The sequence below is a fragment of the Culex pipiens genome, chromosome 3, assembly GCF_016801865.2.
Source record: "Culex pipiens pallens isolate TS chromosome 3, TS_CPP_V2, whole genome shotgun sequence".
Classification (NCBI taxonomy): Eukaryota; Metazoa; Arthropoda; class Insecta; order Diptera; family Culicidae; genus Culex; species Culex pipiens.
The window spans coordinates 51154199-51171868 of record NC_068939.1 but is presented as its reverse complement, the minus strand read 5'-3'; the positions used below and the strand labels follow the sequence as shown (position 1 = coordinate 51171868).

At 31.7% G+C, this 17670-nt stretch overlaps 1 protein-coding gene across 5 annotated transcripts in view; it reads right to left on the bottom strand.

The window, feature by feature from the left end:
* LOC120418475 (diacylglycerol kinase 1) overlaps window positions 1-17670 on the bottom strand; it is a 196057-nt gene that overhangs the window by 35024 nt on the left and 143363 nt on the right. For all 5 annotated transcript variants that reach the window (XM_039580909.2, XM_039580908.2, XM_039580912.2 and 2 more), the window contains exons 12-13: window positions 4943-5071; window positions 4253-4464 (exon numbers count right to left, since the gene is read on the bottom strand). In XM_039580909.2, the coding sequence (XP_039436843.1) occupies window positions 4253-4464; window positions 4943-5071 (341 nt within the window). The remainder of the gene's footprint in view (window positions 1-4252; window positions 4465-4942; window positions 5072-17670) is intronic.

Genomic DNA, 17670 nt, shown 5'->3' with positions numbered 1-17670 from the left:
TTTGATGTTTGAAAGCAATATTGAGTGGTTTAATAACGTTAATATAGACGGAAATTTTGATTTTGCAAATTGCGTGATAAATATCGTGTGATGATTGATTGCGATAGTGATATCGAGTGGGGTCTTAGTTGGGTGAATTGTGAGTGGAGATTAGAGTGATTCTAGTTTTAGTCAGCGCTATTTGATTTGAAATTTCTATCGTTTGGATTGTGTTGATCTTTTTAACAAAAATAATACAAAAAAAATCATAATTTGGTCTGAACTATGAAATTAGGAATATTGTCTATAATACGACCATTTCAAAAGTTAAGCTTGATTTTCATAATTTTGAAATTATGTTCATTAAAAGATCAGAAAGTTTCACAAAAGTTCCATAGACCAATGTTGAAAATTACAGGCTAATTAGGTAACACCTAAAAAAACTCATTTTCATCGATTCAAATTGTTTGTAAGGCTGTATCTCAGAAACTAATTGTCTAATTTTCAAAGCCGCAGAAAAAATTGCAGGAAATTTTGTCAACTTTTCAAAAAATACTTATTTCAAGGGTGCTTTTCTTCCAAAGAGTATTTCTCGACTTTTTTTGAATAGGTCCTATAAACATATGAAAGACAATAGGTTATAGGACCTTTTAAAAAAAAACTCTGGATTTTTAGAATGCAAAAAAACGAAAATGTACACCTGAAAGTACATACAGTCCAGACTTGATTATCCGAAGGCCTTGGCAAAATTTCACTTCGGATAATCGAATCCACCTGAAAGTAACATACAGTCCAGACTTGATTATCCGAAGGCCTTGGCAAAATTTCACTTCGGATAATCGAGTCTCGAATTTTTTTTTCGTTGTCTTATTTTTTATTGTTGAGCTTAAGTATGACCCCTAAACTACTCTAAAGTAATTTAGAATTTTCAAATCCAAGATGGCGGCCAAAATAGCGGTGATGAAATATTGAAAAAAATGCATTTTTTAATTTTATAGACAATCAACCATTCAAATTTGACTAAAATGGGGTCGCAGAACTCGAATTTGATGTTAAAAGTAAGAAAATAAAAAATACGATTTTTTTGTTCGTGATTCGAATATTTGAAGACCCATACAAACCTTCGGATAATCGAACTTCGTAAAATCGAAACTTTGGATAATGGTCTGTATTTAAAAAAAAAACATATATATTCATTTCGATTGCAAATTTGATATGCTTCAAAAACATATTTTTAATAATTTTGTAGTTTAGTTTCGATATTTTCCAAAAACACGATTTTTTCAATAAATCATATCTCCTAAACAAAATTTGCACCATTAAGCACTATGGCCCAGAAGATGTATTTATTAGTCCCATGTTGCATATCAAAAAAATATTTCGAAAGTTAAATAATACGCATTACGGGAATTTAAGTTTTTGTGATGAAAAGTCAAATAAAACAATCGGATTTTTTTTCCGTGTTCTTTTTTTGCCTTCCTCACCTCAATGAGGAAAGGCTATAAAAAATGAACTTCTTTATTTGACCTCGTAGACCTGCAGATTGTAAAAAGGGTGGTTTTTGTAAGAAAACTCGTCATGCTATACATTGTTAGAAATGTATTTGAAAGACCTTTCCAACGCTTTCAAAAGATTGAAGATCTGACAACCCCATCCAAAGTTATGAGCACTTAATTGTTTAAGTACGGCCGGATCTCAGATATTTTGATAAAAATAAGTGTTATTCATACATTTTTTTGGAGCCTGTGTAGTGTATTCACTTTATGAATGCGAGGAAAGCACCAACCACCTAAAGGTGGTTTAAGTAACGTTTTTAAAGGTCCTAATCCAACGCGAGCGCTCGCGGCGAGAGCGGATGCGAGCGAGAAGAGAAAAGCCCTACAATTTCTCTCCCCGGCTCGCGACCGAACAATGCTTTCCTTCTTCTCGCTCGAACTCCAACACTTTTTTTGTTATGTTAACACAATTTATTATTACTCAATCGACGGTACAAGAAGATTTACTAACAAACTTTGTTATGATACCATAACTTGTTATCAAACTATTATTCATGGATCGATTCCATGAGAAAATTCAATAAATTCTCTACCAACTCACACAAAATCCGGAAAAGTTGCCCGACCCCTCTTTGATTTGCGTGAAATTTTGTCCATAAGGGTAACTTTTGTCCCTGATCATGAATCCGAGGTCCGTTTTTTGATACCTCGTGACGGAGGGGCGGTAAGACCCCTTTCATTTTTGAACATGTGAAAAAAGAGGTGTTTTTCAATAATTTACAGCCTGAAACGGTGATGACATAGATATTTGGTGTTAAAGGGACTTTTATGTACAAAGTTGTAAAGCAGACAATTACAAAAATTTTGATATATAAACATAAGGGGTTTGCTTATAAACAACACGAGTTTTGTGGTTTTACGAAAAAAAGTTTTGAAAAAGTTGGTCGTCGTTGATCATGGCCGTTCATGGTCACCTGCGACAGACACGGACGACGAACAAAAAGAAACGCAAAAGTAACTTTTTCAAAACGCGAATAACGCGCATCGCGATAACTCGTGATGGTTATAATCTAACCCCTTATGTTTATATATAAAATTTTTTGTAATTGCCTGCTTTACAACTAACACTATTACACTCTAAAGAATATCCCTGCAAAGTTAGAAAAAAACACGAAATTTTCAAATTTAAATTTTTGTTCTTCGTGACAGAAATTACCCTTCTGGGTTAATGTAGATTCGAAAATAACATTAAATTTCCCATAAAATGACATGTTCCAAAAAAATTACAGTTGAGTAACGTAAAATGGCAGAGTTTTTAAAACTTTTTTAGTGTTTTTTTTTTCGATGAAAAACACGTTTTTTCGGAATTTTCATTACGCCATCATATCGGGCATCCAATTTTACATAAAAATACCTTTGACACCAAATTTCCATCTCATCACCGCTTCAGGCTGCAAATTACACAGTTCAACAAAAAATCAAATATTTCTTGTCTCTGAGACGAGAATATGTTTTCCTAGTAGATTTTTGCCTGCTGAATCCGAATCCGGGTCCAGAATTGCTCCAAATGGTCCCAATTTTGAGATACACCCGTTTGAAATGTTAGTTTAGGCCAAAATTAGCTACTTTGTCGACTATTTTACAAAAGAACTATTGAATAACCAAATAAACCAATGTATCTTAAAGTTCACGTTCTCCCCTTTCTGAAACACCCCTGGTTTTTAAAATTTGATTGTTTCTACGCATATTTATAGCCATTTTAAAATTAGAATTTGACTTGCATGCAAGTTGGAAAAACTTGAATGGGAACCAACTGAAAATTTAATTTTAAAATGGCTATAAATATGCGTAGAAACAATCAAATCTTAAAAACCAGTGGTGTTTCAGAAAGGGGAGAACGTGAACTTTAAGATACATGTATTGGTTTAATTGTTTATTCAATAGTTCTTTTGTAAAATAGTCGACAAAGTAGCTAATTTTGGCCTAAACTAACATTTCAAACGGGTGTATCTCAAAATTGGGACCATTTGGAGCAATTCTGGACCCGGATTCGGATTCAGCAGGCAAAATTCTACTAGGAACACATATACTCGTCTCAGAGACAAAATCTTGTTGGACTGTGTTATTGAAAAACACTTCTTTTTTCATGTTCAAAAATGAAAGGGGTCGTAACGCCCCTCCGTCACGAGATATCAAAAATCGGACCTCAGTTACCCCTAAGGACCCAAGAGGAGTCTGGGCAACTTCTGTGTGAGTTGGCGGAGAATTACCCATAAAAGGTTTTGGGATAATTGCCGATATGTTATTGAAATAGTATTACAGTCCAGACTCGATTATCTTGCGATTATCCGATGGTTTGTATGGGACTTCGGATAATCGAATCACGATTTTTTTTTCTTTTTTTCGACATCAAAATCGCTGATCGCCGCCATTTTGACCGCCATGTTAGATTTAAACATTCCAAATCATTTTAGAGTGTTTTAGAGGTCATGTTTAAGCTCGACATTCAAAAATAAAACAACGAAAAGAAAAAGTTTTTTGATTGGATTATCTAAAGTTTCGATTATCCGAATTGATATTTTGCCACTGTCTGGACTGTATCTCTGTTATTCACACCTACCCTGGGATATCTAATTTTGAAGTTAAAAATGAGTGGTGCTCTGGAGTGACCATGGGCGTTAGCGGGTTAAATTTCCCAATTTCCCCCCAAAAGCAACCCGGGAATTATTCAAATACATTTTGTCAATTGGATTTCTCACCATATCATAAGTACTCACCATCATCCGGCACCAGCGGCACGTCAGTCCGGTGATGCCGTTGTACGCCTTGATGCGCTTCCGGCACTTGGAGCACCGCCCGTAACAGTTGCCCTCGACCCAGTGGTGCTGGAAGGTGGTGGTCGTTTTCGACTTCTTCGACTTGACGTACGTGGCGATACAGGAAGCCGGAGCGCGTTGGACGCACCGCTCGTGGACCGTGTACTTGCACACTGTTTGGGGGGAAAAAGATTTAAAATATTCAAAAAAGATCAGAAATGAGATGTATCATTGTTTTGTTTGAAAGCAACGGAAATTGGCTTGGAACCCCAACATCATTTCGCAGAAGTAACAATTGATTGACGCTGATTCTCATTGGCTCGTCCAACAGGATTTCTCCTATAATAATGCAATCCTGATCGAAGCCTCTCGCCCGTTAGCTTCTCCATCTGTCCAATTACGCAAATTAAGTTTGAACAACATTCCGGACAAGGAACGAAGCCGTCCAATTTGGGGCTTACCGCACTAACAATGATTTGTCATGGGATGGCCAGGATTTAATTGAACTATTTCGGATCAGCGCTCATACGACCGTACAGTAAAACCCCGTTCACCAGTCTATCAACCCAAAAAAGAGATGATACCAATGTCAAACCAAACGGGGTTTCACTGTGCAGCGCAGGTACACGTACAACTCGGCGCAATACTTACACACACAGCAAAGTCCTTTTTTGCCCAGGCCGACCAGCATATTGAGGCACATGTTGCAGTAAGCCGGCTTCGAGAAGTGTTTCAGCCGCCACACGTGGTAGCCGTCCTCTTTCAGCGTGTTATCGACACCTGTGGATGGGAAATTTGCGATTTGTAATAAAGGCCGACACACACACACCACGGTGATGGTCAATGGGTACTTTTGCGGTGTGGATTGATTAAATTCCATTTGGTTTACCACCAGCCTGGAATCGGCTTTCAGCGTTCGAGGAAATACGTTAAAATTATTTATCGCTGAAATTGACTGGCTGAAATAGTGCAGGATTTAGGAATAGTACCGTTTTCATTGGTGAATAGAAAAGGGGGTATTCAGTGTATTTGCAACCGAAACACGTTCAAACAAACCGCCTTTGGTGACAGGCTTCGAATTGGAAAATGGTAAACAGCACCAGTGCCTCATGCGAAGCTGTCCCACGTCCCAGTTGAGTGTATTTTCCATAGAAAACAGTCATCATTATGCAAATGGAATTTCCAGCTGGTCTGGGTCAATAAAATAAACTGCAAAGGACTGTATTGTGCAGGGTGTCGAATTGTTTACTGTTGCGGTGACAATTGGAAATTTAAACATAAATGACTTTCGTTTGTCAACTTGGTTAGTTAAGCTTTAGCGTATATTTACTTTATGTTTGAACACAGTTCACAAACCGATTAAGCTTGTTTTAAAGAACATCATGAAAACTGTTCATCGCCGGAAAATTGTCTAAATAATTAGAATGTAATAAGAAACAATATGAGCATCCTCCAGTTTTTTTAAAGTCCAACAATTTTATTTGTTTTTTTTTTTGTTTTGCCTTCCTCATTTCACTGAGGCAAGGCTATAAAATCACTCAAAAATTGAACTTTTTAAATAAGCCTCCCAGATATACCTTTACGTATACATATCGACTCAGAATCAAATTCTGAGCAAATGTCTGTGCGTGTGGATGGACGTAGAATTTTTTTTCTCACTCACTTTTCTCGGAACTGGCTTGACCGATTTTGTCCGGATCTATGTTTTTGGATTTACCTTCAGGTTCTTTAAGTCTTTTTTTAATTTCATCCGGCTTGGTGCAGTACTTTAAAAGATATGTTCGAAAAACTGTTTTGGTTGATACTAAAAAGGGTCATTATTTACATAATTTGAAAGCTCCGGCGGATAGCTGTCGGAACTTTACGCTCAGTGCACGCACACAAACACTGCAGTGCTTTCAAATGGTTCATTAAATTTATCATACCTAGATGGCAGCACTCAGATGTATAGTGTCTTTACTAAGTAAGCGTTAGCCAAAGCTTTCGTAGTGTGCGGTTGCAAGGCTTTTAGGAGGAAGGCAGCAACCACCTTCCGGTGGATTAAGTAACGTTTTTTGAATACCTCTTGCTCAAAGCGGTTTAAAAAAACTCAAAAAATCAAATTTATTTTGTTAGTGATTGGACTTTAACAAAAAATCCAGAGTTGTTGTTTTACTAGAAGAAGGGTTTGGGCCCATCCATAAACCACGTAGACCCTCCTCAAGTGTTCACGTGGTTTGTGGATGGCCCCTTACCAGAATTATGAAATTAAAAGAAAAATGTAATTTTTTAATGATTTTAAAATTTGATAGAATTGAAATTGTAAACAAAATTAAGATTTGAGTTTTTGAAGATTTGAAAACTTAAAGATGGCAAAACTGCCCATAATTGAAAATTCGGCTATTATTTCAATTATTTACTAAATATTTTCATAACAGCTTTTAATTCAATAGTTTTGATCAAGTAGATCATTCCCTTTTTGAATATTCAAAAAGATTTATTTTGTGGTGATGGTTTGGAAATTTGGTGTCAAAGGGATGCAAAATAGAAAAATAGAAAAATTGTCATCGAAATCCACGGTTTCAACATTAAAAAAGTGTGAAAATTGAAATCATTCACGGTTTCAACATTTGGACGAAACAAGTTTTTTTTTTAATGCAGACAACTGTACTGGTGTGTTTCGCAATCATTGGTTTTAAAAAAATTCTAAATATTTTCAAACGAGCAGTATGGATAAGATTTTAAACGTAGGAAAATGCATTTTAAATTTGGTTTTTGTTGTTTGGACTTAAATTTCATTTAAGGGGTTACATACATGTAGAAAATCACAAAATTTCATATTACAGAAAATTCAATAAATTCACTAAAAACATGATTTTTAAGCACTCCTGAAAGTTTCATGAAGATGTTTCGTGACTAAACTGAGTAAGAGACGATTTAAGTTCACAATTTTGCCATGCTTAAAGCTAACTGTCAAACTTTGTGAACGTTTTTCTCTAAACACCTAGTTGATTTACGGGTGCCGCGATATCTCGAGATGGGATGGACCAAATTGGCTGAAATTTAAGGTGAAGACTCCCAAGACATATCCCGTGTGCATGACGAAGCCCGATTATAAAATTTTGCTTTTTAAAAAAATACGAAAATCAAAAACTGTCGATGTTTTATATGAAAAATATAAAAATATTTTTATCTTTTTTTAAAATTAAGTTTTTGAAAATCGGGCTTCGTCATGCACACAGGACCGTTTTAACGAGTCTTCACCAAAATTTTGAGCCGATTTGGTCAAGGCAGTGTTAAGATATCGTGGCACCCGTTTTTTGAAACTGCTAACGTAAAATAGCTATATCTCGGCAATGGTACATCCAAATGTCTTCATATTTATTTTGTTAACAAATGAAAATGTATATTTTAATGCCCTGCAAAAAGATTTGAAAAAAGTTTAAATGTGTGCCCATACCAACCTCTGACATTTTTGACGATTTACATGTATGTAACCCCTTAAGTTAAGGGGGGTGAGTCCGACATGAACTTTGTAAAATATTTGCGGCCTTTATCGTTTTCGAATTAAAGCTATTTTCAGGATTACATTAGGAATGAAAAAAATAATATAAGTTTTTATACCTGACGATCTTTGAAAAATAAACATTTTGTATTGTAAGCTCAAAAAATCATATTTTGCAAAGTTGAACATTGTTGAAATTTTCGTTATCATGAATAAATGTTGTAATTTTTTTGTTTCTGAAACAAACATTGTCACAAAATTTTGTGTTTCAATGTAATTTCATTCATGCAACAATTGTTTAAACTAAAGTATTCTGTATCACATGGTTTTTCCCAAAATTATAAAAATGTTTCAATTCTAAAGGTGCTATTTTCATTAAAAATTCAAAAATTAACATTAGTTAATGCATCTTCAAGAATGCTGCCCTGGTTTTCAAAAACTTAGTCTATATTTCAAATTTTGAAAAAAATATTTCAAAGAAATCACAAGATTATACGAATATTTTATGATCTGGTAATAAAAATAGCATATTTCAAGATACATTATATTTTTTCCAATTTTATGTTTTGTGAAGGATTGGTAAAAAAATCTTTTAGTAAATATCAGAGGCGTCGCGTCCACCGGTTCAACTTGCTCATAGGACAGGTGATCATTTTGATTTTGAATATGAAGTAAGAATTAAATTATGTTCATTCAAATAATTGAACGAACACGCCAACTCGTCTTGGAATCGTGAAACAGCCAAGCGCATTCGTACCATAAAGCGCTCAATGAAAATCTAAGGGCCCTTACAGAGTGGACGCTGCAAGCGACGCTACAAGCGACGCGACTAATTTGACAGGCGAAGCGACTACGCGCGACTCATTTGCGGCCAGCAGAAATCGCTCACCTATTCAAAGTAGAAGCGATTTTTCGCTGCGCTACAAGCGACGAACAAGCAACTGTCAAATTGGTCGCGCGACCGACCTGTGCAAACCGAGGTCAGTCGCTTGCAAATCAAGCGATTTAAATTGATTCTGATGTTTTGTTCAGCTTTTCGCTATTCAAAATTTCGAACAAAATGAGCAGAAGAATTGTTTAATGCAATAAATAAAGTACATTTAATTAAAAAATTGCAAAATGGTTCGAAATGAATTTTAAATTGTAAATAAAAAAAAAAAAATCTAAATTCTTCATATTGGAAGGGCATCTCAGAAAGGGTCCACCGAAATAATTTGGTGGCCATTGGCCACTCCGGAACCGGTTCTGAATGTCCTCCGGGGAACCACCGAAGTGGCCAATACCTGATAAGAGCAAAACCGGTCAATATTGGTATCGAAATTCTTCATTTTGGAAGGACATCTCAGAAATGGTCCACCAACATACAGTATGTAAAAAAAGTATTTACACCCCTTGGGCACTATGTACATTTTGTGATGAAACATGTAAAAAATTTAAAGTTTGACAGGAACCTAGTACTACGTTTTGTTCAGAAACTCATGCCAAACATTTTGCTACAAAAAGCTCATGAAAAGATGATTTCTATAAAAAGTTATATAACAAATACTATTACGAAAATAAAAAAGGTGCAAAAAAAGTTTGTACACCTTTTGAAAAATTAACATAAATAATGTTATTTGTTGACAAATCACCATAAATCCAGTCTCCCAACTCCAAATAGGCATCCTTGACTGATTAAAAAAATAATTTGGATTGAATATAAAGTTTACTAACTACTTAGTATAAAAGTTTATATAACTCTGGAAATTCTATATAAAACTTATCTAAACTTAATTTTGCAAACTTTTAATTCAACTAAATGTCAATATATTACCAAAGAATTGCTAAATAAACATTTTGGAGTGGGTATAACACCGTTTTGGGGGTATTTGTATCGATAGAATAGATTTTTCGTTGGAATTTCGTACCAACCCGGAATTACGTCGTAGGAAAATCCGCCGGCATCCGAACCGGTCCACGATTCTCAAGTCAACCTATGTGGAATCGGAAAGGGCATAAAATTTCCGATCTTTTGATACCCATACATCCAGGTTTTCTATAAAACCCACGTTTTTAAATACCTAAGCAAAATCGTTGTTATGGTTTCGTTTGAGCAACCTGCCAAAAATGCATGGAATTTCGTAATTTTTGTTCTCGTGGATCAAACTTACTTTTTGCCCAGGTATTTAAAAACGTAGGTTTTAAAGAAAACCTAGATGTATAGGTATCAAAAGATCGGAAATGTTATGCCCTTTCCGATTCTACATAGGTTAACTTGAGAATCGTGGACCGGTTCGGATGCCGGCGGATTTTCCTACGACGTAATTCCGGGTTGGTACGAAATTCCAACGAAAAATCTATTCAATCGATACAAATACCCCCAAAACGGTTTTATACCCACTCCAAAATGTTTATTTAGCAATTCTATGGTAATATATTGACATTTAGTTGAATTAAAAGTTTGCAAAATTAAGTTTAGATAAGTTTTATATAGAATTTCCAGAGTCATATAAACTTTTATACTAAGTAGTTAGTAAACTTTATATTCAATCCAAATTATTTTTTTAATCAGTCAAGGATGCCTATTTGGAGTTGGGAGACTGGATTTATGGTGATTTGTCAACAAATAACATTATTTATGTTAATTTTTCGAAAGGTGTACAAACTTTTTTTGCACCTTTTTTATTTTCGTAATAGTATTTGTTATATAACTTTTTATAGAAATCATCTTTTCATGAGCTTTTTGTAGCAAAATGTTTGGCATGAGTTTCTGAACAAAACGTAGTACTAGGTCCCTGTCTAACTTTAATTTTTTTACATGTTTCATCACAAAATGTGCATAGTGCCCAAGGGGTGTAAATACTTTTTTTACATACTGTAATTTGGTGGCCACTCCGGAACCGGTTCTAAATGCCCTCCGGGGAACCACCGAAGTGGCCAATATCTGATCAGAAGAAAACTAGTCAATGTTGGTATCAAAATTCTTCATATTGGAAGGGCATCTCAGAATGGGTCCACCGAAATAATTTGGTGGCCACTGGCCACTCCGGAACTGGTTCTAAATGTCCTCCGGGGAACCACCGAAGTGGCCAATATCTGATCAGAAGAAAACTAGTCAATGTTGGTATCAAAATTCTTCATATTGGAAGGGCATCTCAGAAAGGGTCCACCGAAATAATTTGGTGGCCACTGGCCACTCCGGAACCGGTTCTGAATGTCCTCCGGGGAACCACCGAAGTGGCCAATATCTGATCAAAGCAAAACCAGTCAATATTGGTATCGAAATTCTTCATTTTGGCCACTCCGGAACTGGTTCTGAATGTCCTCCGGGGTACCATCGAAGTGGCCAATATCTGATCAGGACAAAATCAGTCAATATTGGTATCAAAATTCTGCATTTTGGAAGAACGTCTAAAAAATGGTCCACCGAAATAATTTGGTGGCCACTGGCCACTCCGGAACCACCGAAGTGGCCAATATCTGATCCAGGGCTGCGGAGTCGGGTCATATTTCAAGCGACTCCGACTCCGACTCCGGCTTTCTGAGTTAAGCTGACTCCAACTCCGGCTCCGGCTTTCCACAAATTGATGACTCCGGCTCCGACTCCGACTCCGGCCCTCCAACTCTAGCTGACTCCGACTCCGACTCCGACTCCTCCTCCTATATGTTACATGTTTTCAGCGTTATATAAACAACAATCATAAATATCTTCAGATTTGAATGCATTTTAAGCACAACAATTTTGTAAATAAATTTAAATTTTGTTGTTTGAAAAATTGGAACTTTTTATTTAATTACTTTAAATTTACTTTCATTTTTTTTATTTATATGCTAGCTAACTAATTTTTAATTGTACTTTTTTTAATGAAATATTAAAAGAAAGTTAGCCTTCATAATCGAATTGACATATAAAATCAATTTGCATAACTTTAGGCTGAAATTTTGAAGAAACACAGTAACTATCAAAGATATCCTGGTTTTGAAATAGACAATTTTCAAAGTCACTATTTTTAAAGCTCTTTTGAATTTATTTCAGAGGACGTACATGGAAATTGTGTGATCCAGCCCAGTACACACTTTAAACATATAAATAATGAGAAAATTCTAAAATTTGAAAAATAAATTAAAATTATAGCAATTATATCACCCCGATTTAAGGTGTTTAAAAAAATAGACTTGTTCAAAGATATTATTTAGGGATCCACCACTTGCATATATTTTTTGCTTCGACTTTTTTTATGCGATCAGGGGCAGTATAATAGTTGATAATTTATTAGTAGAGTTATAATGTCAATTTTACAAATGTTTTTTAAATATATTTTTTTTTCGTTAGTACCGATAGTGAACCTTAATTTTCCTATAAAAAAAGATCTACTTAAAATCTTAGCAATTCTATGGTGATATATTGACATCTAGTTGAATTAAAAGTTTGCAAAATTAAGTTTAGATAAGTTTTATATAGAATTTCCAGAGTTATGTAAACTTTTATACTAAGTAGTTAGTAAACTTTATATTCAATCTAAATTATTTTATATCGGTCAAAGATGCCAATTTGGAGTTGGGGGGCTGGATTTATGGTGATTTGTCAACAAATAACTTTATGTTAATTTTCGAAAGGTGTACAAACTTTTTTAGCACCTTTTTTATTTTTGTAATAGTATTTGTTATAGAAGTTTTTATAGAAATCATCTTTTCATGAGCGTTTTGTAGCAAAATGTTCGGCATGAGTTTTTGAATAAAACGTAGTACTAGGTTTTTGTCAAACTTTGAATTCTTAACATGTTTCATCACAAAATGCGCATAGGGCCCAAGGGGTGTAAATACTTTTTTTTAAATATTGTAAATACAAGCAAAAAGAGACAGCAAAGAATCAATTAAATATGTTAATAATTATTTAAATATGTTTTAATTTTTTGACTACACAGCCACAATTGTTTACTATTGCATGAGTTATGAAACTATAGTTTAGTGTATACAAACATTGACAAGAGAGGATTAACAGATTATCATGCTGTGATCTTAGTGAAATTACACAATAAAAAAAAACGAAGTTGACTTTATAGCTGTCGGCCACCATTGCTAGTACCAACCACTAGTGTCTTCCTTTATACCTACAAGGACTTCGCCGCCCTGGGCTCCTAAGTGTATGAAAGTATGGCACGGAGCGACGGCGCCGAATACCCATATTTACACAAAGAATTTTAGAGCGCCCGCCGCGGGATTCGAACCGGCGACCTCTGGATTGTGAGTCCAGTGCGCGGTCCGATTGATCCACACGGGCGGGACAAATTACACAATAAGAGCTTTCCAATCACAATAAAAATGCTTCGAAAACAACATGACATCTGATAATTATCTTGATCCAAAAAATAAATTGATTAAAAAAAATGTCAACGCAGTGCACGCGATTCAATAAATACATTTAAAAAAATGGTAACTAACCAAAAAAATTTAACAAATATTGAACAATAAATAAGTTCATAAATTATATAAAATATATTGATAACTCCGACTCCAGCTCCGACTCCAGGTCTATCAGAAATTTACGACTCCGGCTCCGACTCCGACTCCAGCTCATAAAATTTAATTCTTAATTCTTAAATTCTTAAATTCTTAAATTCTTAAATTCTTAAATTCTTAAATTCTTAAATTCTTAAATTCTTAAATTCTTAAATTCTTAAATTCTTAAATTCTTAAATTCTTAAATTCTTAAATTCTTAAATTCTTAAATTCTTAAATTCTTAAATTCTTAAATTCTTAAATTCTTAAATTCTTAAATTCTTAAATTCTTAAATTCTTAAATTCTTAAGTTCTTAAATTCTTAAATTCTTAAATTCCTAAATTCTTAAATTCTTAAATTCTTAAATTCTTAAATTCTTAAATTCTTAAATTCTTAAATTCTTAAATTCTTAAATTCTTAAATTCTTAAATTCTTAAATTCTTAAATTCTTAAATTCTTAAATTCTTAAATTCTTAAATTCTTAAATTCTTAAATTCTTAAATTCTTAAATTCTTAAATTCTTAAATTCTTAAATTCTTAAATTCTTAAATTCTTAAATTCTTAAATTCTTAAATTCTTAAATTCTTAAATTCTTAAATTCTTAAATTCTTAAATTCTTAAATTCTTAAGGGTGCACAGCAACCAAGGAAGTTGTTATCTTCTTATTCAAAATTTTTCAAACTTACGGACCCAATCGTGCAAAAATCTGATTGTAAAAATAGTCAAACCTTGTTGTAAATAACTACGAAGACAGTAATTTAGGGGATGAATAAAAAAATATATCGATAGTTCCCGTAGTTTTGAAGATACTAAAATGTCTGTAACAGAAATCTGGGTGCAAAAGCTATGGTTGATGTGTACCGTTAAATTCTTAAATTCTTAAATTCTTAAATTCTTAAATTCTTAAATTCTTAAATTCTTAAATTCTCAAATTCTTAAATTCTTAAATTCTTAAATTCTTAAATTCTTAAATTCTTAAATTCTTAAATTCTTAAATTCTTAAATTCTTAAATTCTTAAATTCTTAAATTCTTAAATTCTTAAATTCTTAAATTCTTAAATTCTTAAATTCTTAAATTCTTAAATTCTTAAATTCTTAAATTCTTAAATTCTTAAATTCTTAAATTCTTAAATTCTTAAATTCTTAAATTCTTAAATTCTTAAATTCTTAAATTCTTAAATTCTTAAATTCTTAAATTCTTAAATTCTTAAATTCTTAAATTCTTAAATTCTTAAATTCTTAAATTCTTAAATTCTTAAATTCTTAAATTCTTAAATTCTTAAATTCTTAAATTCTTAAATTCTTAAATTCTTAAATTCTTAAATTCTTAAATTCTTAAATTCTTAAATTCTTAAATTCTTAAATTCTTAAATTCTTAAATTCTTAAATTCTTAAATTCTTAAATTCTTAAATTCTTAAATTCTTAAATTCTTAAATTCTTAAATTCTTAAATTCTTAAATTCTTAAATTCTTAAATTCTTAAATTCTTAAATTCTTAAATTCTTAAATTCTTAAATTCTTAAATTCTTAAATTCTTAAATTCTTAAATTCTTAAATTCTTAAATTCTTAAATTCTTAAATTCTTAAATTCTTAAATTCTTAAATTCTTAAATTCTTAAATTCTTAAATTCTTAAATTCTTAAATTCTTAAATTCTTAAATTCTTAAATTCTTAAATTCTTAAATTCTTAAATTCTTAAATTCTTAAATTCTTAAATTCTTAAATTCTTAAATTCTTAAATTCTTAAATTCTTAAATTCTTAAATTCTTAAATTCTTAAATTCTTAAATTCTTAAATTCTTAAATTCTTAAATTCTTAAATTCTTAAATTCTTAAATTCTTAAATTCTTAAATTCTTAAATTCTTAAATTCTTAAATTCTTAAATTCTTAAATTCTTAAATTCTTAAATTCTTAAATTCTTAAATTCTTAAATTCTTAAATTCTTAAATTCTTAAATTCTTAAATTCTTAAATTCTTAAATTCTTAAATTCTTAAATTCTTAAATTCTTAAATTCTTAAATTCTTAAATTCTTAAATTCTTAAATTCTTAAATTCTTAAATTCTTAAATTCTTAAATTCTTAAATTCTTAAATTCTTAAATTCTTAAATTCTTAAATTCTTAAATTCTTAAATTCTTAAATTCTTAAATTCTTAAATTCTTAAATTCTTAAATTCTTAAATTCTTAAATTCTTAAATTCTTAAATTCTTAAATTCTTAAATTCTTAAATTCTTAAATTCTTAAATTCTTAAATTCTTAAATTCTTAAATTCTTAAATTCTTAAATTCTTAAATTCTTAAATTCTTAAATTCTTAAATTCTTAAATTCTTAAATTCTTAAATTCTTAAATTCTTAAATTCTTAAATTCTTAAATTCTTAAATTCTTAAATTCTTAAATTCTTAAATTCTTAAATTCTTAAATTCTTAAATTCTTAAATTCTTAAATTCTTAAATTCTTAAATTCTTAAATTCTTAAATTCTTAAATTCTTAAATTCTTAAATTCTTAAATTCTTAAATTCTTAAATTCTTAAATTCTTAAATTCTTAAATTCTTAAATTCTTAAATTCTTAAATTCTTAAATTCTTAAATTCTTAAATTCTTAAATTCTTAAATTCTTAAATTCTTAAATTCTTAAATTCTTAAATTCTTAAATTCTTAAATTCTTAAATTCTTAAATTCTTAAATTCTTAAATTCTTAAATTCTTAAATTCTTAAATTCTTAAATTCTTAAATTCTTAAATTCTTAAATTCTTAAATTCTTAAATTCTTAAATTCTTAAATTCTTAAATTCTTAAATTCTTAAATTCTTAAATTCTTAAATTCTTAAATTCTTAAATTCTTAAATTCTTAAATTCTTAAATTCCTAAATTATTAAATTATTAAATTCTTAAATTCTTAAATTCTTAAATTCTTAAATTCTTAAATTCTTAGATTCTTAAATTAACTACGGAGTACGAAACGTTGAGATTTCTTATTATTTGAATGTCCTTAATTTTTTTTCAATATTTATTTTAAAAGATAATTTTTTTTGAAATTATAATTTCTTCGTTTTTTTAATTCTTATATAGCATTGATAAAAATTTTAATTTTTATGTTCTAAACCTATAATTTTTTGAAAATTTTAAACTTTTGATTATTTTGCCTATATTTTTTTTAAATTTAAAAATTTAAAAAAAAATATTTAAAAATAAGGTAGACTGAGCCTTTAAAGCAAAAACTTTAAGTGGAGTAAATAAAATTTTAAAAGTCTGTAAAATCTTTTCGAGATACTTTGACCCACTGAGCAACGCTGTGTTAATTCGATATAAAATATCCATTTTTGCATAAAACAAGTTTCATAAATTACCCCTCTACCAGTTTCATGAATAAATTAATTAGTTCAGGTTTGATAAGTGTTGGAAATCAATAAATAAGTACCTGCAAAAAAAGCAATCCACTTTAACGACCCCCGGGTCTTTTGTGAGCTCTGTTGCAAGTTTCTACTCATTTCTAGGCGTCCGAAGGTTATGTGTGGTGAGTCACTCAAAACCTCTTTTACGCTAATGGACCGACGTTTTACTTCCCCATCCGATAGAAGGCGTGATTAGGCAAATCTTGTCTCGAAAAATGCCACCGGGTCCGTCTGGGATTGAACCCAGGCCATACTGGGGTGAGAGGCTACCACGCTAACCACTGCGCCACCGGACCCGGCTAAGTACCTGCATTCTATCCAAAAATGGTATAAGTTAGTTAAACACAGTTTAAACTCTGTAGGTAAGTGGGTGAATACTGGAGCATGGCGATTTCTGGGTGCTCTACCATATCCACCCCAGATAATGATTAAAGTAAAAAATATTAGGAAAAATCTCCAAAACTATTATGTTTTGTTACAAATATCCGGATAGTACGGATTGTGCGGATAATTAAAAAGCAAAACAACGTGCTCGGATATCGTCGAACAATGGGGTTGAAATGTCGAAGCCAGTTTGACAACTGGTTATAACGTTTGAGTGCTTTTTAATTCGAATTCGTTTCAGTTAGCGAACATTTGCTCTGTATTTGTATTTTTGAATTTCTAAATTTATGTGTTTCAGAACCGGTTCCGGAGTGGCCAGGTCAATCTAAATTTTCAGAATGTACTTCCAAAATATTTTTTTTCTGAGATGTTCTTCTAAAATAAAGAATTTCAATACCAATTTTGACAGGTTTTGCTCTGATCAGATACTGGTCATATCAGTGGTTCCCTGGGGGACATTCAGAACCGGTTCCAAAGTGGCCAGTGGCTATTCAATTATTTAGGTTGTCCATGTCTGAGATGTCCTTCCAAAATGAAAAAAAAAAAAAAAAAAAAAATTCCAATAATGACAGGTTTTGCTCTGATCAGATATTGGCCTCTTCGGTGGTTCCCCGGGGGACATTCAGTATCGGTTCTGGAGT